Genomic DNA, 27491 nt, shown 5'->3' with positions numbered 1-27491 from the left:
AATCACATAAAAGTAAATGCACATTTAATGTAATATAATTCAAAACATTGAATTAAATGAAGACCCTTCATTTCCACGTTCCCAGTGAAGGATCTGTGATGAGTTTAATAGACGGGGTCAAACTTTGTCTTGAGAGCATCACAGTGCTGAGGCAAGGAGGCAACTTCAGATGCTCTGTTCAGTGACTCCCAAGCACTCTCAGACATTTGCACATTAGTGAAATCAGGCCTTTAATACACTAATTATGGGTCATTTGTGCTAATGATGACAATTACCGGGCAAAACGGTAGACACACACTTCAGCCTAACAGAATTGCCTTCTGTCCTCGACATCCCGTAATTTGGGAACCAAAATTTGCCTTGAATGCAGATAATTCTCTCACTTTAGGTTGCTTTTCCTAGTTTTATTTTATTTTATTATTTTTTTGGCCATGCTGCACAGCTTGTGGGATCTTAGTTCCCCAAGTGGGGATCAAACCCGTGCCCTCAGCAGTGAAAGCGTGGAGTCCTAACCACAGGACCGCCTGGGAATTCCCTGGGTTGCTTTTCCTGTGGTGAATTTCAAAGGTCTCATTTTGAGCTTTCAGGGAAATAGGAAGGGAAAGTGGAGTAAAGTAAGCTTCCCTGTTTAAAAGCCGAGGGAAGTGGAGACAGATTCTGAGCTGCCACCTGGCCCTAGCCATGAGGTTCTGTGATTGTATCTCAAAAAGAACTCCTGTTTATTCCCCGATGATCTAAACATGGGCATGTGCCTCGCCCTGGACTGGAATTCTCCCTCCCGAGAGCCCTGCTTCCCAAGACAGAGCTCAGCTCACAGGCAGACAGCATCGTCACGTGGAAACCGGGTACCCATTTCCAACAACGGACGTGGCAGCTTTACCATGGCGTCCTCACGATGTGATCTCGCCTGTATTTATAGCCCACTGCTCAGACCACAGGTGTCGCCCCTGTGCCCCCTAAAAAAACCTTTGCAACCAATCAGATCATCCATCCTCAGAGCCTCCCAGACCCGGGGTATTCAGGTAGAGTCGGTCTGAGACTCACTCCCTGTCCCCGGGCCCTTTACTTTTCTGTCACACCAACTGGAGGAAGAACTCATGTTCCAAGAATAATTTTTTTTTAATTAAGAAAATAAATTCTGGGACTTCCCTGGTGGAGCAGTGGTTAAGAATCCACCTGCCGGTGCGGGGGACACAGGTTCGAGCCCTGGTCCGGGAGGATCCCACATGCCACAGAACAACTAAGCCCGTGCGCCACAACTACTGAGCCTGTGCTCTAGAGCCCGCGAGCCACAACTACTGAGCACGTGTGCCACAACTACTGAAGCCCACACTCCTAGAGCCCGTGCTCCGCAATGAGAAGCCTGCGCACCGCAACGAAGAGTAGCCCCCACTCGCCGCAACTAGAGAAAGCCCACGTGCAGCAACGAAGACCTAACGCAGCCAAAAATAAATTTTTTAAAAAAGAGATGATTCTTTAAAAAAGAAAAAAGAAAATAAATTTCAGGGACTTCCCTGGCGGTCCAATGATTAGGACTCTGCTCTTTCACTGTTGAGGGCCCGGCTTCAATCCCTGGTGGGAGAAATAAGATCCTGCAAGCTTTGTAGCTCAGGGAAGGAAGGAAGGAAGGGAGGGAGGGAGGGAGGGAGGGAGAGAGAGGGGGAGGGAGAGAGAGAGAGAGAGAGAGAGAGAGAGAGAGAAAGAGAAAGAGAGAAAGAAAGAGAGAAAGGAAGGAAGGAAGGAAGGAAGAAAGAAAAGAAATTTCAACTGCACAAAAGCGGTGGGATTTATTTATTCCGGTACTCATGGCCGCTTTGTGACTCTCTGTGGGAAAACCGTCTATCATTCCTTGATCAGTTACCAGTGGCCTCTGCTGATTAACCCGTGTATTTTTCTCTTATGGACACTGCGAACTGTAACATTCCTCATGGGTCTCCGTTTTTGCCGGGTGCCGGAAAGTTTGAGCCGAATTCTTATCTAATCTCTAAAATTAGATGTAAAACTTCTTGACACAGTTTTGTAACTATGTGACTCTATCTTACTTTTTTTCTTTTCTTTATTGTTATTTGATTATTTTATGACTTAGTGTCCTGTTACATTCTCTTGGCCTTATATTTCTCATCGTTAGAAAAACTGACGTGAGGGACTTCCCTGGTGGTGCGGTGGATAAGACTACGCATTCCCAGCGCAGGGGGCCCGGGTTCCATCCCTGGTCAGGGAACTAGATCCCACACGCATGCCACAACTAAGAGTTTGCATGCCACAACTAAGGAGCTTGTGTGCTGCAACTAAGGGGCCCACCTGCCGCAACTAACACCCAGCGCAACTAAATAAATAATTTTTTTTAAAGGGAAAAAAAAACTGATTTGACCTTGAAAAAAGTTTATTGGACATTTTACCAAAATTAGGTTTAAGGTAAATTAAAAAAAAATAATCACGAGTTCAAAACAATGCGCTGGTGACAAAGCACCTCAGTGGGTAGCAGATAGCCAGAGCTGGGGTTTGGACCGGAACAAGCCATTCATCCCGAAAGAATGTGGAATGAATCAGCAGTCCCCATGTGCATCTGTCTCGTGACCAGATGACTACTGCTGCCATCCAGGCAGTGGCGATTGTTCCAGAAAAGCATTCTTGGGAAGATTCACACAGAGGAGCAACTCCTGGGGAGGATGGGGCCTGGAGTCTAGCAGCATCTCTTTCCTCTCTGCTTCCTTCAAAGAATTTCCTCAGCTCAGCAAGGACTGGTGTCCAGCACGTGGTTCAGGACACTTCTCTTCTTGCAAGGGGAGACCCCGGGTTCTGCTCTGTTCCCCCACTAGGGGCCAGGGGTGGAGGCTGGCACAGGTGGGGAGGGAAGCTTGGGCGAAGGTGCTTGGGGCATCCCGGAATACTGCTGCGTGTGCAACCCTGTCTGCCATCGCTCCTTCTGGCCCTGAGGGGCCACCCTGAGGGCTGGCTTTCAGATGTCTCCCTGCTTCTTCTCCCACCAGCGTCAAGTTCATCAACAAGATCCAGTATGTGCACAGCTTGGAAGATCTGGAGCAGCTCATCCCCATGGAGCACGTGCAGATCCCAGACTGCGTGCTACAGTGAGTGTCCCTGGGCCATGGGAACACCACCGCCCCCCGCACCTCCATCCCCATTGCCCCCGGGCTGCTCGCCTCTCAGCCACCTCTGATCAGCTCAACCGAGCTGCCAGGGAACCAGACTTGTGTGGGAAAGCAGAAAAGAAGGAAATACAGGGAAACAAGCTCCTGTGGAATTACAGAACACAGCGGGCCTGGCTATCTAGTGCAGGCCGTGGGCCAGTGAGCCCTGTCCCCCTGGCTTGTCTTTATAAATAAAGTTTTATTGGCACACGGCTACATGCATCCATTTACAAACCATCCACGGCTGCTTTCGAGCTACAACAGAATCGAGAGGTTGCCACAGAGACTGGCCTGCAAAACCAAAAATACTGATTCTCTGGCCCTTTACAGGAAAACTTTGCCCTGACGGAGGGGCCTGTAGACCAAATCCACGTCAATGAGGGGGTCGCTTTATACTGGCTGTGTTCGGGGCTGATGCAAAAAATGTCCGCTGAGCCGCATCTACTCCAGATGGTGAAATATACCCACAAAACAGATATCCCCTGCCCTGGGGTGGGGTGGGCGTGGGCAGGCTTGCAGGAAACATAAAAAAGACCAGTAGACCCGTCAGCTCCGGCTGTCCTTTCTGCTCTATGACCTGGCGTGTATTCAGATGTGACAGTGAGGTTGCTTCCCTGTTCCCAGAGGGAAGGGGATTCCCAGGCTGCATCTCATGTGCTTTCCTTTCTCTCTCTTCCAGGTACGAAGAGGAAAGGCTCAAGGCCAGGAGAGAAAGGTCTGTGCGGAGTGGCCTGTGCCCGGGCCAGGTTAGGGCTGGCGCTGAGCCGGGCCCACAGCTGGGGGGAAATTGGTGGCTTCCGCTCAGTGGGGACCCATGTCATGCACGCATGTAGCTCAAGGCCCTGCCCTTCTCTCGAGGGCTTGGAGTCAGATCCAGGCTCAAATCCAGGCTCCCTCACTTAGTCACAGAGTGACATTAGACAAGTGAAAAGTTCACAGCCACCCTGAGGAGTATTGTGAGAAATCAGGACCAATGTAACCCACCGGACAAAAATAGTAGACTCCATAGAGAGTCCTCCTAGTAATCCTGATGACAGTGGGGGGAACACAACCCGCTCCATGCTTGCCCCTGCCAGACTTACCCCAGAATCGCCCCTTCACTGACTTATTGGCTAATTTTCGAAAGTGGCAGTGCTCACAAAACTTCAGGACTATTTCGGTCCCACCCAGTTATGGAGCCCTTATACCATTCCTGTATCCTTTCTCATCCCCCCCATCCCCACCCCTCCGCCCCAAGAGGAGGGCAGGGCCAGGATTCCTAAAAGCGTCTGACAGGCTGGGAATCCGAGGCTCAGAGAGGGCAAGGCACCTGCTCAAGGCCACACAGCAAGTCTGAGAAAGAGTTGGGGCTTTCAGTGAGTCGAAAGCATGCCAGGCCCTGTGCCAGCCTGGGAGAGACTGAGGCGATTAAGACTGAGTCCTGGTCCAGAAGTTTCCTCAAAGGGCAAAGGGGAGGGTTGCCTCACCGAGTGAGGAAAGCAGATCCTGGGGCAGGACAGGTGATGTCGGCAGATGAGACACATAATGAGAAGAATTACGGCGGCTTCACACAGCGTCGTTTAATAGTGATGAGTGTGAGCGGAGTGGAAGGGGGCGTGGAGGGCAGCAGGACCCGCCATCCCACGCCTTCCAGGGAGTTCTCCTCCTTCCCCTCCTCTCTCTTCTCTACTCCCTCCCTCCCTCCCCTTCCTCTTTCCTTCCTTCCTGTCTTTTTTTTTTTTTTCAATACCTTTAGTTGCAATAAAATACACAGGACATACAATTCACCATCTTAACCAACTTTAAGTGCACAGCCCGGTGGCATTAAGCACATTCACGTTGTTGTGCAACCATCCCCACCATCATCTCCAGAACTTTCTCATCTTCCCAAACTGAAACTCTGTCCCCATGAAACACTGACTCCCAGCCCCTGGCCCCCACCATCTACTTCCTGTCTCTGTGGATCTGACTCTTTAGGACCTCGTGTGAGTGCAATCAGACAGTATTTGTCCTTCTGCGTCTGGTGTATCCAACTGAGCATAAGGTTCGCAAGGTTCATCCACATTGTAGCAAGTGTCAGAATCTCCTTCCTTTTTAAGGCTGAGTAATATTCCAGTGTGCGGATAGACCGCATTTTGTTCATCCATCACCTCTCGATGGACACTGGGGGTTTCCACCTCTCGGCTGTTGTGAATTGTGCTGCTGTGAACACGGGTATACAGTTATCTATTCAAGTGCTTGCTTTCACTTCTTTGGGGTGTATATAGACCCAGGAGTGGAGTTGCTGGATCTTATGGTAACTCGATGTTTCATCTTTCGAGGAGCAGCTAGAATCTTTGCCACAGCGGCTGCCCCATTTGACATTCTCACCCCACCAGCCACGCGCAGTTCCAATTTCTCCACATCCTCCCCAACATAGTAACATAACACATGTTCTACATTTAAGGTAGTAGCCATCCTGCGAACTTCCCTGGCAGTCCAGTGGTTAAGACTCTGTGCTTCCACTGCAGGGGCTGTGGGTTCGATCCCTGGTTGGGGAACGGAGATCCCGCACACCACATGGTGTGGCCAAAAAAAAATTTTTTTTTTTAATTTTAAAGGTAGTAGCCATCCTGATGGGTGTGAGGTAGTCATGTCTGTCGGTCTGGCTTCTTTCTTTTCCTCCCTTTCTCCCCACTCCCAGGTCCCCCTCTCCTCTGTCTCTCTGTCTGAGTTACGCTCCCCCCGCCTCCTGAGCCTTAGCTATGGATGGGAGTAGAGAGATGACAGGACAAGCAGGGCGCCCACCTTCCAGAATCACAGCACATGGGCTGCAGCGTCCAGGGAGCAAGTGCATGAGGCCCCTGCGGCGGCAATAAGCTGAGATAAGCGCCCCCAAGGAATGGCCCACAGCCCCTCCCCCTCCCCCCCACCAACCATCGGCGTCCATCTTCATGAACCCCTGGCCATCCCATCACGCAGTCCACCCTCTGGGCCCCCGCGTTTCCCCGGGCGCAGCCGAACCCTCTCCTGGTCGCTGTCGGGCCATGGTGGGTCCAGACAGAGGGGCCAGTGGGAGCCGAGAGCCCCTGGGCCCACTCAGCTGGCTGGTCATCCCTCGTCACCTCCTTCTGTCCCCAGCGCAAGGCCGCAGCCAGAGTGCGTCCTGCCCAGGTCTGAAGAGAAGGCGGAGGCGGGGCTGGCGGAGGACAGGTAAGTGTGTGCAGGTGGCCACAGGGCCAGAGCCCACACCCGCGGGGGGCTGCTGAGCCCAGGGAACCTCAGTGAAGGTGATCTGACATTACCATGGTGCTGAAGTAAGGCCACCACTGTGAATCGGCCAGCATGAGGCCCATTCCGTCGAGCCATTTTAATGTAAATTTAGTGCATCTGTAGTTTTGGGCAACCAGCACCTTCTCCAGTTCCAGAACATTCCACAGCCCAGAGGGAGACCCTGTACCCTGTTAAGCAGTTGTTCCCATTCCTATACTCCTCCTTTTTTTTTTCTCCCCGGCTGGGCCGCGGTATGAGAGATCTTAGTTCCCCAACCAGGGATAGAACCTGTACCCCCTGCAGTGGAAGCACGGAGCCCTAACAACTGGACCGCCAGGGAATCCCTCCTTTTTTTTTTAAATCCAGCAACTCTCTACTGAAAGTCCTTTAGTGCCTCACCCTGGGATGTGTGGACAGATGGCACGACCCCCTCCCTGGCCTCTAGAGGCCCCTCCCACCTTTCCTGTCTCTTTCTTCAGGTCTGCCTCCTGCATTTGACCCTTGTCGTACCCTCCTTCTCCTGTCCTTCAGCTCCTTGAGGGCAGCGGTTGCATCTTGGGACCACTACCCCCTCCTCCTCCCACCCTGCATCCAGCACAGGCCAAGCATGGGGACCAGGGGCAGCTGATGTGCCCGAGAGACCAAGATCTGCTCTCAGATGAAGGTTCCAGCTGGTGACCTTTGTGCAGGTCCCGGTGGATGGGCTCAGCCTTCTCAGTGGGTGGACCTGGAGCAGCAATAGTGATTTCATTTTGTGGCAGCGAAGGGGCTCAGCCATTCTCACGACTGCCTGTCCCGGCTCATTTGTTACACAGCTGACACGTGCTGACACTTGCTTTGTGCCAGATCAGGGTGAAGCCATATTGGCCCTCATGGGGCTCATGGCCAAATGCCAAGGCTCCCCAGACAGGCGACTAATGCTGAGACTCCTTCCTTTTCCCACAGGTCTGCTCTGGCCACAGAAGATCAGGAAACAAGGTGGGTGGGAAGCGGGGCGATCTTGGCACCTTCTTTTGGAAACATTCTATGTGGAACCTACCCTGGGATGAGTGCCTCATGACTTATTGTTGATGGGGGGAGGATGCTGCACCAGGGAGGCAGGGAGACCGTGGTTACCATGACAACAGGGCCTCCTCTGGGGTCAGGCAGCCGGTCCCTGCTCCACTCCAGCGGGGCGTCATTAACAGGAGGCCCCAGAGCTGAGCCACACAGCGGCCCTGACTGAGATGTCCACCCACAGCCAGGCCCCCTGAAGCCCAGGATTTTACTCAGCCAGAGGGTGCACTGTCTGCCCACAACCTATCTCAGTGTGTCTGCCTGACTATAGATGCCAGGAAAAGCCTCCCTGTGTGTCACGGGTCCTGGAGACCACCCTCGGGGGCAGTGGTTTGCTAGAAGGACTCACAGGACTCAGCAAAGCTGATCTGCTGACAGTTATGGTTTATTAAGGTGGAAGTGTGGGTACAGCTCAAAGTCAGCAATGGGAAAAAGAGCGTGGGGTGGGGTGAGGGGAGACAGGTGCACGCTTCCAGTTGTTGTCTCCCAGGGGAGTTGTTTTGGGACAGCCCTTAATTCTCCCAGCAGCCAGGCGTGGTGATGCACACCAAGTGTCACCAACCACGTGTGCTCATTTGAGCCCTGGTGTCCAGGGTATTTACTGGGGGTCAGTCATATGCACGGCGGACCACCCACGTGGCTGACCTTAGTCTCTAGCCCCTCCAGAGGTTGAACTGATACCACATGGTCCATGGCTCCTGCCTTAAATCACATTGTCAGCATAGACTATCCAGGGTGACCCCAGGTCCCAGGCAAACAAAGATACTCTTATCAGGAAGGACGTTCCAAGGGCTTAGAGGTGACCTCCCAGAAGCCAGGCAAGGGCCAGACCTTCCTTTGGAACCTGCAGGGTTAATCCTTGACCACACGCTCTGCTATAAATATGTTACATGGCCCGGCCACATGCCTTAATACTACCCATGTGACCCAAGAAGCCCCAGGCTGAGAAATAAACATCAAAAGTCGTCTTAGAACAGTACTGCCCTGGGCACACTGAATAGAAGCAAGTTCTCAATGCATTTCTGACAAGACCATCTCAGTCCTTCTGGAGCTGAGTTCCCAACCACAGACACAAAACATGCGAGGAAATCATTCACCATGAGGAAAAGTCGGCGGTACAACAGATAGCAGCATTAGACCTCCTCCTGGGAATCCTCAGGTAGAGGTGATAAAAACAAGCATGTCTAAAATGATTAAATACATAAAAGAAGGAATGGTTGGGAGCAATAGATGGATGGACAGATGGACAGACGGATGGACAGGTGGGTAGGTGGGAGGGTGGATAGATGGATGGATGGATAGGGAGATGGACAGGTATATGGGTGGATGGGTGGATAAACGGATAGATAGATAGGTGGATGGGTGATGGATAAGTGAATGAATAATGGATGGTTGGATAGGTGGATGGACGGATGGATGGATGGATGGATGGATGGATGGATGGATGGGTGGGTGGGTGGATGGGTGGATGGGTGGATGGATGGACGGATGGGTGGGTGGGTGGACGGATGGACAGATGGGTTGGTGAGTAGATGGGTGAGATGAAGCCTGCCTCCAGTCTGATCGAGGGCACCAGCCCTGGGGCCTTGTTCTTTGGCTGGGGCACCAAGGGAGAAGTCCCCTTCAGAACCATACCTAGAAAGGTGGGTGACAGGTGGCAGACCTTGAAAGGCAGGTGCCACTCTTGCTGCTGAGGGCACACTGAAGCCGATTAGATCATTCTTTTGGATTCCCCACACATGGAACATTTTCCACTTTCTTTACATACAATAATAATAACTTGACTGTGTTTCTGCCTCTCCAGCATGTCCTGAGGTGACGTGAGCACAGAGGAGGACACAAAAGAAGATCCCAGATGCCAGGAAACCTCTGTCGGATGCCCTCTGACCCTGGATCTTGTCCCCACCTCATCCTGAGTCACAGTCTCCAGGGGGTGTCCGTCTCCTCCATCCATGTCTGAAACCCAACATCCTTTCCAGCTGCTTGAAAACTTTTTTTTTTAATGATGCAGTATTAGTGCGTTCTGGAAAAGGACCCAGTTCTCCACCCTCCCACACTCATGAGCTCATGGCCAAGAAGAGCAAGAAGCGTTGAGCATGGCCTGTGCGTCCTTGGTGGCCTCAGAGACCCCCCACCACCACCACCACACCACTGCACAGAATCCTGGTCAGGACCCTTCTCTTGCTTGTCACCTGGTTCAGGTTGGAGCCACAGATGCCCATCGACTCCCTGGCCGGGTCTGGATTCCTTCTTGTGCCTTTCCTGCCAGAACGGCCCCCGCAGCCCTGGGCATCTGGCCTGGAAACTCAACCCCCACCCCCAGCAGCGCCGTGCCCCCTGGGCACTGCCCAGCCTTTGAACTCACAGCTTTTCCTTTGAACAGCCCTCCCCTTGCCTCTTATAACTTCCACCTTCTTAGGGAGCATCGGAGCCCACAGCGCCAGTGAGGGCCGCTGATAATCATCCTTGTTCTACAGTTGTGAACCTACATCCCCCTCAGTCTATCTAGAACATTCTCAAGCCCCTTGAACGCAGAGGCCACGCCACAGGGCAATCCCGATCAATACCTCCTACCGAGGGAATGAGCCTCCCCACTTCCCTAATCTCCCCGACAACATGGGGTTGGGATGCGCCCCCTTGGGCTCCCACCAGGAACAGAGGCCGAGAAACCAGTGCTGAAATAAGCTCATCCCAGAAATGCAGATCGAGAAAAAGGAAGATACAGGGTACTGAACGTTCGAGTGTTACAAAGGTCACTGGGGAGAATTAAAACCAGTGGCCTGGATGCTACGACCACCTGTATTCAAAGGAAGCAGATATCCTTAGGACAAAAAAAAACCATTTTTCTAATGCGGTTGAAACGCCAGTCAGCTCGGAACTAAAGGGAGTGAGTTCCCCATCTCTAGAGGCATTCAAGAAAAGGCTGGACAGTACTTGCACAAAGTGGCCCTCTGCGGTCCCCTCCAACCCTGAGAGTCTCTGTTTCTATGAATCTGAGCAAAAGTCGAGCAGGTGCATCGTCCGGCCCCTCTTGCTGGCTCTGCAGCTGGCTTCTTAGCGGGTGTCATCCAGGTTTGGTTGACCCTCCCTCCCCCAATAATTTCCCAGTAGGAGATTCTTGGCCTCAAAGGAGATGTTGAATGCTTCTCCACCTGGGATATCAAGGGGGTGCGTTTGGGGTTATCCCAATGGCAGGAGGGAGCCAGTGGCGTTCAGTGCTGAGCGAAAGGGACAGCAGTGCTTCCTGCATGTCAAGGAATTGTCCCACCCCAAATGCCAGTGGCTCCTGCCTTGGAAAATTCGGGGTTTCTAAGCAGCCTTGGACCTGCATCTTCTGGAACCCAGCACTGCTCCAGTGAGGCCAGGGCATTTGGGCGTCTGGTGGGGTTTTTAAATTTGTGTTTCTGCTCTGTTTCCCAAATGTCTAATAAAGGACCGGGACCATGTTCCAGGCGCAGATGAGTTACCTGGAGGCTGAGACAGGAGAGGCTGGTGGATGGGCCTCTGCAGGCTGCCCTCCGAAAGGCCACTCCATCCTGGGCCAGCTTGTCCCCCACCCCTGCCCAGAGCGCCTCCTTTTCTAAAAGGTGCCTGGGCATCTGCCAGGTCACCTCGAACTCCAGGTTCAGGTGGCTGGCCCTGCTCAGCTGAGAGGGACACGTGACCCGCGAGGCCTGCAAGTCCACAGTAGATGCAATAACTCCTGGAAAGCCAGTGTTCCACTGGAAGAGAAAAAGGAGCCCGGGACAGGAACAGATGCATTCCACCTAACCCGACAATTACTGAGCGGCTGCAGAGGCGACAGAAGGACGAAAGAGGCAGACCCATCCCGCCCTCAAGGAGCCTGCAGCATAACAAGAAATTCCAGCACGGACCCCCTGGTTCACCGTGGCCCACCGACCACCCCCTCCGGACCACCAGCAGCCATAGACAACGGGCAAGTGGAACCAAGGACCCCAACCCAACCTCACAGCCCCTCCAGAATAGAGAGAGACCCCCGGGGTGGCTGTCTCCAGGTCAGCCACCTGTCCACAGGTGTGTGAAGTTCTGAGGCACAGCTCCGTCCATACGGGGCCACTGTGTCCTCGGTAGCACCTAGGGCTGCTACCCACACCCTCTGAAATAGGCTTTGAGAAAGATTTGTATCTGCGGGGCAGTTTTTGGCTGAAATGCAACGGATGTCGAGCCCTCCTTGTAAAGGAACATTGAGTTTTCCTCTTGTGACACATGGGATGCATCATAAGTCCCTCCCCCAAGTCGTAGTTCACACACCCATCCTTCCGACGGCGCGAGTTTTGTGGTTTTTAAAAACAAAAACAATTCATTCTGATTACTGTCGTGATATGAAGGCATCATTTCCATGAGCTTTGGGGGATTTTTATGTGAAATAAATAAACGATCACTGAGAAGGGAGGTTTGTGACTTTTGTCCACGTCCAAGGGATGTGGCACTGGTCTTGGTCGCGGTGCAGAGGAAGGAGCTTTCACAGGATGGGAGGGGGCACAGCTCAATGCCAAGCGACCTTGGGCAACGTTGGGTGACTTTGGGCCATGGCCTATATCCCCTTGCTTCTATCTCCCAGCTGCAGCATGGGAGCCCCGGCTGGGTTTTTCCCGAGGCCCCTTTTGGCTCTGCCTGTCTGTGATTCAGGTTCCTTTCCTGTCCCCATTCTTCTCTGGAATCAAACTTAGTCAACAGTTAATAATATTAATTACTAGTCTTAAGCAATTCTCCAATCCCCGGCAGACACGAGCTGGGTATCCTACAATTTATCTCAATCCTAACACTACCGGTTCGGGCAGACCTTACAGGCTAAGGGTTCAGCCCCACAAGACGGCCCCGACTTCAGACACCAGTCAATCTCAGGTCCTAGAATAGGGTACAATTCAGCAATAGTCAGATGGAAGAGATGCACAAGGCGAGGTGTGGGGAAGCGGGCGGAGCTTCCACACGCCCTCTGGGCACCACCCTCCCAGCACCTCCCTGTGTCCACCTAGTGGAAGCTCTACAAAAAATGTTTAGGGATTTTCATAGAGGCATGATGGATTACACCACTGGCCATTGATGAAAGTTCCATCCCTCTAATCCCAGGGTCAGTGTGGTCCCCTGGCCACCAGCCCCGATCCTGTGGTTATAGGGCGTTTCCAAAAGTCACCTTGTAGCATAAACTCAGGTGTGGTTGAAAGAGCTTGTTATGAAAGCAAAGGATGCTTCCTTCATCTTTACTATCTGGAGCCATTTCGGGCACAGAGGACATAAGACCAAATATTATCATAAAAGGGACTTCCCTGGTAGGCCAGTGGTTAGAACTCCACGCTTCCACGGCAGGGGGCACGGGTTAGATCCCTGGTCGGGGAAGTTCCACATGCTGTGCAGTGTGACAAAGAAAAGAAATTTCCAAAAAAAAAAAAATGTATATATTATAACAAAAGATGTTCCCTCTTCTGACGTAGGAAATTACAAGGGTTTTAGGGGCTGTGTGCCGGGAACTGGGAACTAAGTCCAACTATGTTTCTTATTATAAATCATAATATCACAATAATAATAACAGTAGCAGTAATAATAATAGTCTGAGTCCAACCTAGCACAGGCCCCATGTTACTGAGAGGGGGGTCTGAGGCAGAGAGAGGGTATGTGGCTCACCTGGGGTCACCCGGACCCTGAGTGATTGGTCTGAGGTCTGATTCTGGGCCACCCCCGGCCACCCCATTGCTCGGCTAGAGACCCACAACCCTCTGCCAGCTGCAGGACATTGGGGGCTGTGCGCCTCAAAGGGTCAGAGTGGACCCTCCCATGTCAGGTACAAGAGGAGTCCTCCCGTTGTCCCCGCCCAGGATTTTGGGACCTGCTGGTGGCAGGGATGCCAGGACAGGTGTGAGGTCCACACAAAAGTCACCATCAGGTTGATGGCGGGAGCTGGCAGGCGCCAGCCCACCTGCCTCTGCCATCCTGCCCCTCTGATGTCCAGTGAGGTGCCCTTCACAGAGAAGGTCGCTTCACGGGGGCTGGGAGGGGGCCTCAAGCAGGGGGGCGAGCTGGCATGAAGGCGGCGAGGAAGGGGTGTTGAAGATGGCAGAGCTGGCTCTGGGATCAGGGGATGCCCTCTTTGGAGGGGATGGACCCGCCCCTCTTTCCCACCCCACCAAGTCTCTGATTATCCTAAGGAGGGTCTTGCGATCCTCATTCATCCATTCGTTCATCCATTTGCTGAGCACTGGGGACCCCACAGGGCCCAAGCACCCCTTATGCTGCTCCCAGCCCAGTGGGGGAGTTTGACACAGGGAATCAGGGCCTCACTGGGGACCAGGAGGAAAGTCCAGGAAGGGTCCCTGGAGGGAGGGTCCTCGGTGACTGGAGACCAGAGAGAGAAGTAGCAGTTAGCTAGGCCAACGGGCGGGCGGAGAGGTGTCCCCGGCGGAGGGCTCGGCAAGGGCAAAGTCCTGGAGGCCAGACAGAGCTGGGTGAACCAGAAGCAGGAAAATGAAGGGCGGCGGGAGTGCAGGGTGGGCGCTGGGGGGAGATTTTTACTATTAGTGGCATTCAGCACATTCACAATGTTGTGCAGCCATTACCTCCGGTCCAGAGCTTTTCCATCCCCACAAAAGGAGACCCCATTCCCATTAGCAATCACCCCCCCACACCCCTCCCCTAGCCCCTGACAACCAGGAATCCACTCTCTGTCTCTGTGGATTTGCCTGTTCTGGACGTTTCATACTATGGGACAGGATGGTCACTTTTTTTTTTCTTTTTGCAGTACGCAGGCCTCTCACTGCTGTGGCCTCTCCCGTTGCGGAGCACAGGCTCCAGACGCGCAGGCTCAGCGGCCATGGCTCACGGGCCCAGCCGCTCCGCGGCATGTGGGATCTTCCCGGACCGGGGCACGAACCCGTGTCCCCTGCATCGGTAGGCGGACCCTCAACCACTGCATCACCAGGGAAGCCCAGGATGGTCACTTTTAATAACCTTGGACCAGTGGGCTGTTTGAGGATCAGCAGGTCTGCACTGGGAGCCCATGTGGCAGGGTGAGCCGACCAGGAGGCCTCCCAGCAGTGCCCTGCCAGGGCCTCTATCTGGGCATGTCACCATCACCCATGGCTTGGGCCACATGCCCCACAAGGGGGCTCCCAGGAAATTCTTGCCACTGAAACTGAGCCGGAGGTCACACCCAGAGCTGGCTTTCCCCTGCCTACGGGGCAGCTGATGGAGCTCAGTGGAGGTCACACCCAGAGCTGGCTTTCCCCTGCCTACGGGGCAGCTGATGGAGCTCAGTGGAGGTCACACCCAGAGCTGGCTTTCCCCTGCCTACAGGGCAGCTGATGGAGCTCAGTGGCACAGGTCCGGCCAGGCTGAGTTGCCAAGAGAGGCAACTGAGACCCAGAAGGGGCTGGACGGGGGAGAAGGGGGTGGGAGCCAGTGGACAAGACCCCTGTCTTGGCCATTTGCTCACTCTGCCCCTGGTGGCCACCTCTGAAGTGAGGGTCACTGCTCCCAGTGACCTCTCCTGACTTCTGTGCCAGGTGAGTCCTGCCTGAGGCCACTAGGTGAGTCCATTAACCAGTTATCAACAAGGTCCATCACTTTCTGTCTCCACCGCTGGTTGGTCCTCAGCAGCTATCTTGGCCACAGCGGGTCCTGCCGGTGGAATCGGGGGGGTGTGGTGGTGAGGGAGGTCATGGCGGTCCAGACAGGGCAGGGCCTGGGCATGAGGACAGTGGGCTTCTTTTCTTTTCTTTTCTTTATTTATTTTTAGTTGTGGCACGCAGGATCTTTTTCTTTAGTTGCAGCATGCAGGATCTAGTTCCCTGACCAGGGATCGAACGCGGGGGGGGGGGCCCCCTGCATTGAAAACGTGGAGTCTTAACCACTGGACCACCAGGGAAGTCCCTGTGCTTCTTTTAAATGCAAATAAGAATGGGGAGGCATGTGGCAAAGGAGAGTTGAAACAGAGGAAAGACAGCCCCTGGTCTGGGTTTTTACAAAGCTCCTCCCTCTGGCCATCATACAGAGGTAGTTGGTTTAAAGAAAAACCAGTGCCAGACAGTTCAATCTGTAAAACCGGATTGTACTCAGGAGCTACTGCAATGGCTCCACTCCTAACAGCACAGGCAAGCAGGTTCACAGCGAAGGAGCCGGTGGGCTCGGTGGACAGAGAATCACTAGGAGGAGACGTGAGGGGTAAGGGGGGGATTCTGGCTACACTGACTTAGCAGATTCTTGCTGAAACACCCTCGTGTTTCACCCGGCGGCTGGATTCAAAGATCTCCTGCCCCTCCCTGTTTCATTCATTCCCTCTGCTACCATTTAGGGAGCCTCTGCCTTTTGTGGACCCACCCTTGTTAGGCACCCGGGACACATCAGAGAACAAGACACATCTGGCCCTGCCTGCCCCGGAGGGAACTCACAGTGTGGAGGGAGGGAATGGGGATCCAGAAAGGCTTCCTGGAGGAGGGGACTGATGTCCAAGGTGACACAGGATGGCTTAGTCAAAGTTAGCCCAGGGGAGGAGGATTGGGTAAGAGGAGAGGGGTTCCTGGAAGAGAGAACAGCATGTACAAAGGCCCTGTGGCAGCAGCTCTGGGTGCTGAGGGACAGGTAAGTGATGGGTAGGGCAGGGCATCCTCCCTTCATAAAGCCTCTGGAGGTGGAAGCCCAAAGCCAAAGAGAGCCTCCCTCCCTTGGTTGGGGCCAGCAGCCTCCCTTTATAAAGATAAGAACAGAGGCACAGAGATGCAAGGGTGGGGCCCGAGCTCCCCCAGGTGGCAAGTGGCAGAACCAAGATTCAAATGCAGGATTCTTAACCAGGGCTTCTTAAAGTGTGTCCAGTTTGGGTGAGGGTGGTGGTTGCTGAGACCCTTTCAGGGGGTCTTCAAGGTCAAAATCACACATGAGCAAAAGATCCATTCAAAGTGCAAAGACAGGGACTTCCCTGGCGGACCAATGGTTAAGATTCTGTGCTCCCAATGCAGGGGAGCACGGGTTGGATCCCTGGTCGGGGAACTAAGATTCCACATGCCGCACAGTGTGGCCAAAAATTAAAATTAAAATAAAATAAAACAAAGTGCAAAGATAGACGAATGGCCTTTAATGGAGCAGAGAATGAAAGAGAACAGGCCACCTTCATAAACCTCTACCTGTCCAGTTCGGGTGTAGGACAAAGAAGACTACCCATGATGTCCTAAAAAGGCTAAAAATCCTCCTCTCTCTGTGTGAAGCTGGGTTTTCTTCCTATATATCAACCAAGACAACTATGGAAGTGGGCTGAATGACAAGCAGATGTGAGAATCCTTCTAAACCAGATATTAAAGAGACTTGCAAAAATGTAGAATATCACTCTTTTACCTAAAAATTTTTTTTAAATTTCAACAAGATGAATTTATTCTCTGACAGTTCTGGAGGTGAGGAGTCTGACACGGGTCTCACGGGGCTAAGATCAAGATGTGGGCAGGTGGGCTTCCCTGGTGGCGCAGTGGTTGAGAGTCCGCCTGCCGATGCAGGGGACACGGGTTCGTGCCCCGGTCCGGGAGGATCCCACATGCCGCGGAGCAGCTGGGCCCGTGAGCCATGGCCGCTGAGCCTGCGCGTCCGTAGCCCGTGCTCCGCAACGGGAGAGGCCACAACAGTGAGAGGCCCGTGTACCGCAAAAAAAAAAAAAAAAAAAGATGTGGGCAGGGCTGGTTCCTTCCAGAGGCTGCACGGGAGCATCAGTTCCCGCCTTTTCCAGCTTCTAGAGGTGCCGCATCCTTGGCTCACAGCCCCATCCTCCATCCTCACAGGCAGCAGCGGGGTAGCTTTCTGAACCTTCTGCTGTAGCTACATGTCCCTTCCCTGTGATTGTAGCTGGAAAGGTTCTCAGTTTTTTTTGTCAATTGAGGTGAAATTCACACAATACACAACTAGCCATTATTGTAAAGTATACGATTCAGTGACATTTAGTGCGTTCACAATGCTGTGCAACCATCACCTCTAATTCCAGAACATTCTCATCACCCCAGAAGAACACCATATAAGTAATTACTCCCTATTTTCCCACTCCCAGCCCCTGACAACCAGGAACCCACTCTCTGTGTCTGTGGATCTGCCTGTTCTGAACGTTTCCCGTCAATGGATCCACACACTGTGTGTCCTTCTGTGTCTGGCTTCTTTCACTGAGCATCGTGTTCTCAAGGTCCATCCATGTTGCAGCGACTGTCAGTGCTTCACCCCTTTCATGGCTGAATAATATTCCATGTGCGGATGGAACACAGTTTGTGTATCCATCATCTGTGGATGGACACTTGAGTTGTTTCTACCTTTTGGCGCCTGTGAATTATGCTGCTGTAAACATTCACGTACAAGCTTCTGTGGGCACATATGTTTTCATTTCTCTTGGGTAGACACTTTGAAGTGAAATTGGGTCATAAAACCGCCAACTGTTTTCCACAGCAACTGTCCCATTTTCCATCCCCACCAGCAACACACAGGGTCGCCGTATCTCCCCATTCTCACCAACACTCTTTATCGTCCATCTCTTTGACTATGGCTACCCTAGTAGGCGTGAGTGTTCTCTCACTGTGGTTTTGATTTGCATTTCCCTGATAATCAGTGATGCTGAGCATCTTTTCATGTGTTTGTTGGCCATGAGTATATCTTCTTTGGAGAAATGTCGATTCAGATTCTTTGCCCATTTTTAAATTGGGTCGTTTGTCTTTTTGCTGTTGACTTGTAAGAGTTCTTTATATATTCTGGCTAGTAACCCCTTACCATATATCAATATACGACTTGTAAAAATTTTCTCCCACACCCTGCTTTGTCTTTTCACTTCCTTAATAACGTCGTTCAATGCACAAGACATTTTTAATTTGATCAAGCCCACTCCCTTTTTTTTATTTTAAAAAAATGTTATTATTTTTCATTAAAAATATTATTTTGGGGGCTTCCCTGGTGGCGCAGTGGTTAAGAATCCGCCTGCCAATGCAGGGGACACAGGTTCGATCCCTGGTCCGTGAAGATCCCACACGCCGTGGAGCAACTAAGCCCGTGCGCCACAACTACTGAGCCCTTGTGCCACAACTACTGAAGTCTGCGCGCCTACAGCCCAAGCTCTACAACAAGAGAACCCACCGCAATAAGAAGCACGTGCACTGCAACAAAGAGTAGCCCCCGCTCCGTGCAACTAGAGAAAGCCCGTGTGCAGCAACGAAGACGCAACACAGCCGAACATAAATAAATTAAAAATATATGTATTATGTTTATGTGACCATGTAGTGATCAGTTGTCCTTTTTTTTTTTAGTTGCAGCATGTGAACTCTTAGTTGCAGCATGCGGGATCTAGTTCCCCCACCAGGGATGGAACCCAGGCCCCCTGCATTGGGAATGTGGAGTCTTACCCACTGGACCACGAGGGAAGACACTGGTTGTCATTTTTTAAAGTTAACAAACCTTTAATTTTTCTCAGTTTTAATGTATAACGTGGTAAATATTATCCATGACGATAATCTATTTAAAGAAAAGCTCCCCGGGGCCTCAGTCCTTTTCAAGAGTGGAAAAGGGGTCCTGAAACCAAAAGGTCTCCTCTGGTGGGGAGGCGGGGTGGGGCATGTGGTCCCATCCGGTCAGTAAGGGGGCGGGGATCAGCAGGGCCCTGCCTACCCCACCCCCTAGCTGCTGAGAGGCCTGAAGCCAAACGCAGTGACGCTAGCCCTCACGTGGGCGCCCGCTGAACAGCCACTGGTGTCACGCTGAGATTTCCTGGCGGCCAGGGTCACGAGAACAAAGCTTAAGTTCATCTTGGCATCAACCCCCTTGGAAAAGGAAGTCCCCTGTCGTGTGGTACCTCTGGGACTGGCCCGCTGCTGTCGCTGGAGACGGGGAAGGGGGGGTGAGTTCCTTTTTTCAGCCCCCAGAACCGGCCTTAATGTCAGGGTCAGGCGAGGGTACACACCGGGCTGGATATTTTTAGGGAGGGAGGAGGTGTGGCTGGTTATCTGCCCCGTGGGCAGTCTGGCTAGGAGGGGGCAGGCGGGGAGGAGGGGGGAAGAGGCAGCGGGGTGACTTCCACCCGCACCCCCCTGCCCGGCCGACCCGTGACTAATTTAGGCAAAAGACAGCGTGGAGCTATTTCCATCCAGTGGGAACAGGTGCGGCGTCCCCAGCGCTCCCCGCCCAACACTTCATCGCGCCGCCGGCCGCGCTCCCCATAGGCCGTGGGCCGCCTCCCTGGGGGCGGCCTCCGGGCGGCTCCAGCCTATAAAGGCGCAGGGTTTTCTCAATGAAGCCGGGACGCACTGCGGGGTCGGGCCCAGCCGGGTACCAGGGAGTCGGGAGTTGGCCTGCCAACAGCGGTCCCCGCCGCCCCTCCGCGCGGAGATGAAGTACATTGTGGGCATCGGAGGGTGAGCGTCCAGAGCCCCGGGCGGACCGCCCCGCGGGGGCAAAGGCGCCGAGCTCTCGGGAGAGGCCGGCCGGGTGCTCTCCTGTGCGGGCCGAGGTGGCCTGGGCAGGAGGCCGGGGAATGAATGGAGGGCTGCCTGGCGACTGGTGTCGCAGGGACCCGATGCCCAAGGTCGGAGTGCGGGGAGGGGTCTCTGCCCTCTGTTCGGCACAGGGCCGGGTGCGGGGCCCAATTAAAAAATTCCAAATGTAAGTCACTTCCCCATGCCGCACCCCTGACTAGATTCAGGGGGGGAATAGAAGACTTTATAAAGCCCAGGCCGACCTTCCTTAAGGCGCGCGGGGGGCTGGGGGGCGAAGGGGAGGAAGGTGGGGAAACTCCGACCCCGGGGAGGCACGTGGGCAGGTGCTGCGGGGTCCCCAGAATGGCACTCCCCTGACTGTGTGGCATCTGCCTTTGCAGCCACTTCTGCTGACCCCAGGCAGGGGCCTTGCCTTCCCGGAGATTTATTACCAGTAACCAGGCCTTTTTAAGATGATGCTCGAGAAGCATTTAGCATAAGCAGGGCTGGCTTGGCGCTCCCACCCGGGAGGTCGCCCTGGGTCCTCCCCCTCTTGGTTTAATGCTCCATCACCCTCTTTAAATTCCTAATAGAGACCAGGGCCCTCCATTTCTGCACGTTCTGTAGCCGGCCCTGAGAGCACCGTGTGTCTTTCAGCAGCAAGTCAAATTAACATCAGGCATGTTCTAACCTGCTCCCCTTAATGTATGGGGGTCACCTTTCCCATTGGCCCTTTTAAACGGCTGCAGGTCCCCCCCCTTCCACACCCAGCTTTCCACCCCTGATTCCTAGGAGAGGGACAACCAGGTCAAGGGGACACTCATTCCCAGAAAGGCCTGACAGCCAGCCTTCTCTGTCCTTCAGCGGCCCCAGTCCAGAGTCCTTAGGGTGACCATCCGTCCTGCTCTTCCTGGGACTGAAGGGTCCCCAGGATTTGTGACTTTGAGCACTAAAACCAGAGACATCCCGGGCACACCAGGATGAGGTGGTCACCCGGCTTTGCCCATTACTTTTTTTAATAATCCTTTCCCTTTGTCATAAGGTGATTATCTCTTCCCGGTTTTGCAGTGAACTGCCGGTTTTCCTACCACAAATATCTTTTTCTCCCCCAGTTTGCACTTGCTTTAACAATGTGGCTTTTTTTAAAGCCCTGCTGAGGCTAAGTCACACGTGGGCCTCAGTTTCCTCGAGCTCCGGGCACCACCTCCTGGGTTTGCAGTAACACTGGACGAGTCTGAACACAGAAAACAGTGCTTCCATGACCCCAGCCAAGGCTGTGTTCACTTTTTTGGTTGTTTGTTTTCATACCCTCTGCCCCCTTTCTCTGTTTCGTCAGGCAGGTGAGCACAGGCCTGTGCCTGGCCCCAGCGGGCAGTGGGCAGTAGTGGGCCAGGCAGCCCAGATCGGCTGATTAGAAAGCCTCCTCTGACCTAACATGAATAGAAATACCCTCTTAGCTCTACTGTTTTACAGGCCTGTGTTTGTTTTGCTTTGTTTTGTTTTTGGCCACGCAGCTTGGCTTGCGGGATCTTAGTTCCCAACCAGGGATCGAATCACGCCCCCTGCAGTGGAAGCGCAGCGTCCTAACCACTGGACCACCAGGAAAGTCCCTACAGGCCTGTGTTTTAGATTTGAGTCTGATCCTAGGGGCCCCTCAGACCCAGAGAGGTCCAGAGAGGGGACCCAGGCAGCCTCACGTGTATGCTCTCTCCACAGCATGACCAACGGCGGCAAGACCACACTGACCAACAGCCTCCTTAAGTCACTGCCCAACTGCTGTGTGATCCACCAGGATGACTTCTTCAAGGTAGCTGCCCTGGCTGGGGACGGGGGGTGGCAGCCCCGAGAAGGAGACTCAGGGGAGCAGACCCCTCCCGGGGCACCCTGGGCTAACCTGAGTCGGGAGATCGAGGGACCGGCGATCTCGGTTACTGAGCACCTACTGCGTGCCTGGCACGTTCTCACGGCACACCCGTTCCCCATGGGACAGATGGGGAAACTGCGGTTCCCAGAGGGTGTGTGCCACCTGGGTGGTACCCTTTACCTCTGCAACTCCACTTTCCCATCTGCAAAATGGGCTCTGAGCCCGCCCTTGATGCTTTGTGGAGGGTGAGGGGGTAACTAGATCATAGATGCAAAATCCCCCCGCCCCTGGTCCCAACAGTCACAAGGTTGGGGAGGGGTTCTGAATGCCAGCCTGGAGCCCCCCACCCCCGCCTGGGACCTCGAAGCCTATGACTATCAGCTGCAGGGGGCCGAGGCAGGCAGGGGCACCCAGACCCTCACTGGGGGCTCTCCAGGCGCTGTCACCCCAGGGTGGGGTAAGGTGGGAAGGCGGGCACTGAGCCCGCGGCTTGGGCTCCTCTGTTTCAGCCCCAAGACCAAATAGCAGTTGGGGAGGACGGCTTCAAACAGTGGGACGGTAAGGACGGACGGCAGCCCCGCACCCCCTGCCCTCACTGCCCCATGGCCCCCACCCCACCAACACTCGCTTTCCCGCCCCCAGTGCTGGAGTCCCTGGACATGGAGGCCATGCTGAGCACCGTGCAGGCCTGGATGAGCAGCCCCCAGAAGTTCGCCCGTGCCCACGGGGTCAGTGTCCAGCTGGACGCCTCAGACACCCACATCCTCATCCTGGAAGGCTTCCTTCTCTACAGCTACAAGTGAGCATCTCCAGGTCTGGGCCCCGGACAATCCGGGCCCTCCCAGGTCACCAAGTCTCTATTTTGACAGACAACCTTGCTGGGTGACCCTGGGCAGGACATTGTACCTCTCTGGACCCATCCAAATTGGGAGAGAGGGAGGATTCCATCCTCAGGGTGGGGGGCTAATGCGGGCATAGTAGGAGGCTGGCCGATGCTGGTCCCCTCACTCATCCCTAACCGAATCAGCCCAGACAAACCGCCCCCCCCCACAACCAGTCCTCATCACCCAGGAATGTCCCTGGAGGCCAAGGCCGTGGGGGGTTGTGTACTTTGACCCACGGGCGCTGACCGGGTCCCCTACCCCTGCCAGGCCCCTGGTGGACTTGTATAGCCGACGGTACTTCCTGACCGTCCCGTACGAAGAGTGCAAGTGGAGGAGAAGGTGAGCCTGGGGGCCCTGTCTGCATTCCCAGGTGGGACCAGGAAACTGGGTAATGCCTGCTGGACATGGCCACCCTGAAGCTGCAGGCTGACGGGCAGCAGGTACCTGGGTGGTCAGTGCTGGGTTCCAGAGGCCCATAGCCTGCGGCCTGGAGAGCGTGGCCCACCCATGCCCTACCCTGGGCATCTCCCAGGCCCACCGGGGAAAATGCTGGAAGTTGGGGCACCCAGGCCCCAGCACGGGGCCCCTGAATTAGTGGGGTCCCCGTTCTCAGTGGTGCCACACCGACCTAGTTCCCTCACCCCAGGCTCTGCTTGTGGCATCACCCTTGGGCGACATGGGTGTTGCTCATTCTTGCCCATCTCCCTCCCCAGTACTCGACGCTACATGGTCCCCGACCCCCCCGGCCTCTTCGACGGCCACGTGTGGCCTATGTACCAGAAGTATAAGCAGGAGATGGAGGCCAATGGCGTGGAAGTGGGTAAGTCCCTGAGTAAGATGAGGCCAGCTCCTCCCCACTGGGACCATTTGGGAAACCTGAAAGTCCCTCCTCGAGTCTCACCACCAGTCTCTCTCGCTTTGGGCCCCAGAGGCTGGTCTGTTCCCGCAGGCTGACTCTGCAGGCCAGCTTCCTCCTGACCTGCAGTCCTCTAGTCCTCTGTGAGCTGGCCCCCCGCCTCCTGGCAGCAGCCCCAGTGACCCGGGCCACGGTTGGGCCCCCAGGGCCCCTGACTGTGGCCTTTCTGATTTCAGTGTACCTGGACGGCATGAAGTCCCGCGAGGAGCTCTTCCACCAAGTCCTGGAAGACATTCAGAACTCGCTTCTGAACCGCTCCTAGGTGTGGCTGGAGAGGAGGGGCCCAGCCCCCAATGCAGGGACCCAGACACAATTCCGGCCACAGTACGGCCAGGCTGGCGGCATCCCAGCCAGACACTGCGTGACCATTTCCCTTTGGGGAAGTCTGTACATATGAGAGTGGAGGCCCCACTCACAGCCCAGCATCTCAGGGCCCAGGCATTCTGTCCCGAGATGCTTCTGTAACCTCGATGGCGGCTTACGTACTAAACCTGATCCTGTTTTCTAATCGTTGGGGTCCAGCCTGTTGTGTTCGAGGTGCTGAGAGGGACCCTCCTGCCCCATCTCCTTGGTGCATTGCTGGCATCGGGGGGGGGGGGCGACACCGAGGGCTCTGGGCAGTTACAGTCTCCACCTGTTGGATCCATGGCAATGTGACCCTGGGTGGCTGCTTGAGGGTCTTTGGGTCTAGCTTCCTCAAAAGGGAGATTTCCTGCCAGCTTTCAGAAAACAGCGCAGCATGGCCCAGAGCAGGGGCTGGGAGGTCAGCCAAGCCTGAGGGTGCCCCTGACTCTTAGCTGAGCCCCGCTGTCACTGCACCCCGGCGCCTCCTCCGTGACTGGAGCTGACACCTACTTCTCATGACCCAGGATGCTCGTAAGGACACACTCCCTGTCCCAGGAACCACATCTCCCTGAGCCTTCCCTAGAATGTTGGTGAGGCAGTTTATCATATACACCCATTTCACAGATGGGAAGACTGAGGCTCAGATATGGTCAGTGGCTTGGGAGCTGGTATTTGAACTCAGGTCTCCTCAGACCCTGTTCTTTTTGCCCAAGGGAGGTTGGAAGGCTCCCGTGGAGCCTGAAGACAGGGCGGGGAAGGGGAGGGTGGACGGAGTAGGGGCAGACAGGAGGAGGACAGGGTACCCCTTGACCTGAGGGTGATACCCCAGGGCCAGCCGTGGAACTGTAGCCACCCACCCCACTCAGTCCAGAAGGGCAGGAAAAACCTGAAGTGTAGACGGTTTTGGACAAAGCCATTGAACATTTGGAAATTATGGGGGGAAAAAAAAAAACAATTATCAATTAGCAATTCCACTCCTAGAGAAGATAACCAAAAGGATTGAAAACAGGTGTTCAAACAAAAACTTGTACATGAATGATTCAAAGTAGCACTATTCACAGTAGCCAAAAGGTGAGAGCAACCTAAAAAGTCCATCAAATGATGGATGGATAAACAAAACGTGGTCCATCCACACACGGCCTTAGGAAGAAGGAAAGCCTGACACTCAGTATAACATGGATGAACCTTGAGGACATGATGCTCAGTAAAATAAGCCAGACACAGATGGACAAATACTGTCTGATTCCACGTATATGAAATGTCCAGAACCGGCAAATCCACAGAGATAGAAAGTAGACTCATGGTTGCCAGGGGCTGGGCTTCGGGGGAAGGCGGGGTGCGAGAGTGACTGATGATAGGGACAAGGTTTCTTTTTGGGGTGATGGAATGTTCTGGAATTAGAGGTGATGGATGGTTGCACAACGTTGTGAATGCACCAACTGTCACTGAATTGTTCACTTAAAATGATTAATTGTATGTTATGGAAATTTCACCTCAATAAAAAGAAAAGGAAGGGATGCGGGGAGGGAGGATCAGGGCACAGGGGCAGTGAGGGTTCCGTGTGCTTTCATGTTTGTCGGTGGCAAGAAGGCTGTGGGGCGAGGAGTGTGGGCGTCCAGAGCCCTGCCCCCCACTTGCCACACAACACTCCCACTGTCCTCTGAGCTTCCGGCAGTGGCATCCATGGAGTGGGGTCTCCGTGTGCCCCAAGGCTCCCTGCCCTTCACCACAGAACGGGCTGGGCAGCAGGTCAGCGCTACACGTCCTGTCCTGCCCTGGACTCGGGGTCCCAGGCTCCTGGGAAACTGCTCACTTCCTGTGCCCCAGCTGCGGGGAGCCTCCTACTCAGCTGCTGTCCCTTCTAAACACAGCCTTCCTGCCAACAGAAATCACCTAGAGGTGCAATCACCACTGCCCTTTGCCCCTTTGGCCTCACAATACAGCACAGAGCAAAACACAAAGGAGAGAGTGGTAAGCAGATGGACAGATGGACGGCAGCAGAGCCGGGAGGCCCCGCTGGGCCTGGGGCTCATCCCTGGCACTAGCTTCAGCTAAGGCCTCATGCAGCCCTTTCCCACCAACCTGAAGACCCAGTGCAGATCACTAGTAGGGTGACCAACTGTCCCTATTTTCCAAATACTTTCCCTTTACTTTTTTTTTTTTAATACGTTGCGTGCCTTGCGGTATCTTAGCTCCCCGACCAGGAATTTGAACCTGCGCCCTTGGCAGGGAAAGCGCGGAGTCCTAACCACTGGACTGCCAGGGAATTCCCATCCCTTTACTTTAGCATGGAAAGTCCTGCTTCCCCAGAAATCCCTCAGAACCAACCAACCGAGATGGTTGGTCACCGTATCTGCTAGTCTGCTGGGGGCTGCAGAACAGAGGTGGAAGGGCCCACAGGCCGAGAGTCAGGAGGGGCTGGGTTCCCATCCCTCCCAGGCCATTGACAAGCTGTGTACCTTATGGCTCAGAACACCATGTCCTGGTATGTTTGAGCAGGATTTGAATCTGTTAAGACTCTCCTTGCCTCAAACAAAACCAAAAAGCAAACGACACTATTATGGGCTGAATTGTGTACACTTAAATTCGTATGTTGAAGCCCCTGACCCTTAGGACCTCAGAGTATGACTGCATTTGGAGGTCACTAAGTTAAAGTGGGGTCATGAGGGTGGGCCTTAATCCAGTATGACTGGTGTCCATATAAGAAGAAGTTGGGACACACCGAGGGAAGACCATGTGAGGACACAGGGAGAAGATGCCCACCTGTAAGCCGGGGGAAAAGAGGCCTCGGGAGGACCAACCTTGCAAATCCAGAGAGACAGAAAGCAGACTCGTGGTTGCCAGGGGCTGGGGAGGGGTGGGGGGTGGCTCCTAGTGGAGATAAAACATTCTCAAGTTTTTTTTTTCTTTTTTCGGCCATGCCACGCAGCTTGTGGGATCTTAGTTCCCGGACCAGGGGTTGAACCTGCGCCCTCGGCAGTGACAGTGCAGAGACCTAACCACTGGACCGCCAGGGAATTCCCAAAATATTCTCAAGCTTATCGCAGTTGATGGTTGTACAACCCTGTGAATACACCCCAAAAACTGAAGTTTATACATTAAATGGATAAATTGAACGGTATGTTAATTCTATGTCAATAAAGCTGTTTTTTAAAGTCCTCTGGGCCGGGAATTCCCTGGTAGTCCAGAAGGACTCAATGCTTTCTCTGCTGAGGGCCTGGGTTCAATCCCTGGTTGGGGAACTAAGATCCCACAAGCCTCGAAGCCCCCCCCCAGAAAAAAATCACCCAATGTAACTTTTATTTTATTCGGTGGCATTTCCAACACTTGTGACTTTAATTAAAAATGTACAAAAAAAAATGTACAAATGACCATATACTCACTAACAGCACGTAACTGTCACGCTAATAAATTAGTGCCTGCTTTAATGGGGCACTAAACATTATTCACTCAACAAATGTTTATTGGGTGTGTAGTACTTGGGGCAGCAAAGTATGGCCCATGGGCTAAATCCAGCCCACTGCATGTTTTGGTATAGCCCTCGAGCTAAGAATGGCTTCACATTTTTAAATGGTCATGGGAAAAAATAACAAGAAGAATTAAATTTCGTGACAG

The 27491-nt window shown here is 53.8% G+C and overlaps 2 protein-coding genes and 1 long non-coding RNA gene across 8 annotated transcripts in view; 2 read left to right on the top strand and 1 right to left on the bottom strand.

Annotated features, from left to right (window-relative positions):
• Positions 1 to 11801, top strand: part of ATCAY (ATCAY kinesin light chain interacting caytaxin) — a 34250-nt gene extending 22449 nt beyond the window's left edge. The window contains exons 8-12 of the mRNA XM_060145600.1: positions 2991 to 3089; positions 3829 to 3864; positions 6249 to 6320; positions 7326 to 7358; positions 9241 to 11801. Coding sequence (XP_060001583.1) covers positions 2991 to 3089; positions 3829 to 3864; positions 6249 to 6320; positions 7326 to 7358; positions 9241 to 9250 — 250 coding nt within the window. The 3' untranslated portion in view covers positions 9251 to 11801. The remainder of the gene's footprint in view (positions 1 to 2990; positions 3090 to 3828; positions 3865 to 6248; positions 6321 to 7325; positions 7359 to 9240) is intronic.
• Positions 1 to 27491, bottom strand: part of LOC132517761 (uncharacterized) — a 55951-nt gene that overhangs the window by 21532 nt on the left and 6928 nt on the right. The gene's annotated exons all lie outside the window — the stretch shown is intronic.
• Positions 19140 to 24039, top strand: NMRK2 (nicotinamide riboside kinase 2). 2 transcript variants are annotated; one of them, XM_060145603.1, is made up of 7 exons: positions 19140 to 19293; positions 21584 to 21674; positions 22241 to 22289; positions 22374 to 22530; positions 22883 to 22954; positions 23329 to 23435; positions 23708 to 24039. In XM_060145603.1, exons 2-7 carry the CDS (start codon positions 21585 to 21587, stop codon positions 23791 to 23793), a joined length of 561 nt encoding a protein of 186 aa, XP_060001586.1. In that variant the 5' UTR covers positions 19140 to 19293; position 21584; the 3' UTR covers positions 23794 to 24039. The 2 variants fall into 2 exon arrangements, with proteins under 2 accessions (XP_060001586.1, XP_060001584.1); XM_060145601.1 differs by lacking the exon at positions 19140 to 19293 and adding an exon at positions 19627 to 19807.

The sequence above is a fragment of the Lagenorhynchus albirostris genome, chromosome 3 (assembly GCF_949774975.1).
Source record: "Lagenorhynchus albirostris chromosome 3, mLagAlb1.1, whole genome shotgun sequence".
NCBI lineage: Eukaryota > Metazoa > Chordata > Mammalia > Artiodactyla > Delphinidae > Lagenorhynchus > Lagenorhynchus albirostris.
The sequence above is the reverse complement of the archived record's forward strand: the minus strand, read 5'-3'. Positions and strand labels throughout refer to the sequence as shown.

Bases quoted from the DNA above. Each gene is read 5' to 3' on its own strand.
- NMRK2 (XM_060145601.1), top strand. From the start codon at position 19,782: ATGAAGTACATTGTGGGCATCGGAGG. The intron at 19,808-21,583 runs GTGAGCGTCCAG...CTCTCTCCACAG, and splicing joins TACATTGTGGGCATCGGAGG to CATGACCAACGGCGGCAAGA. The intron at 23,436-23,707 runs GTAAGTCCCTGA...TTCTGATTTCAG, and splicing joins GGCCAATGGCGTGGAAGTGG to TGTACCTGGACGGCATGAAG.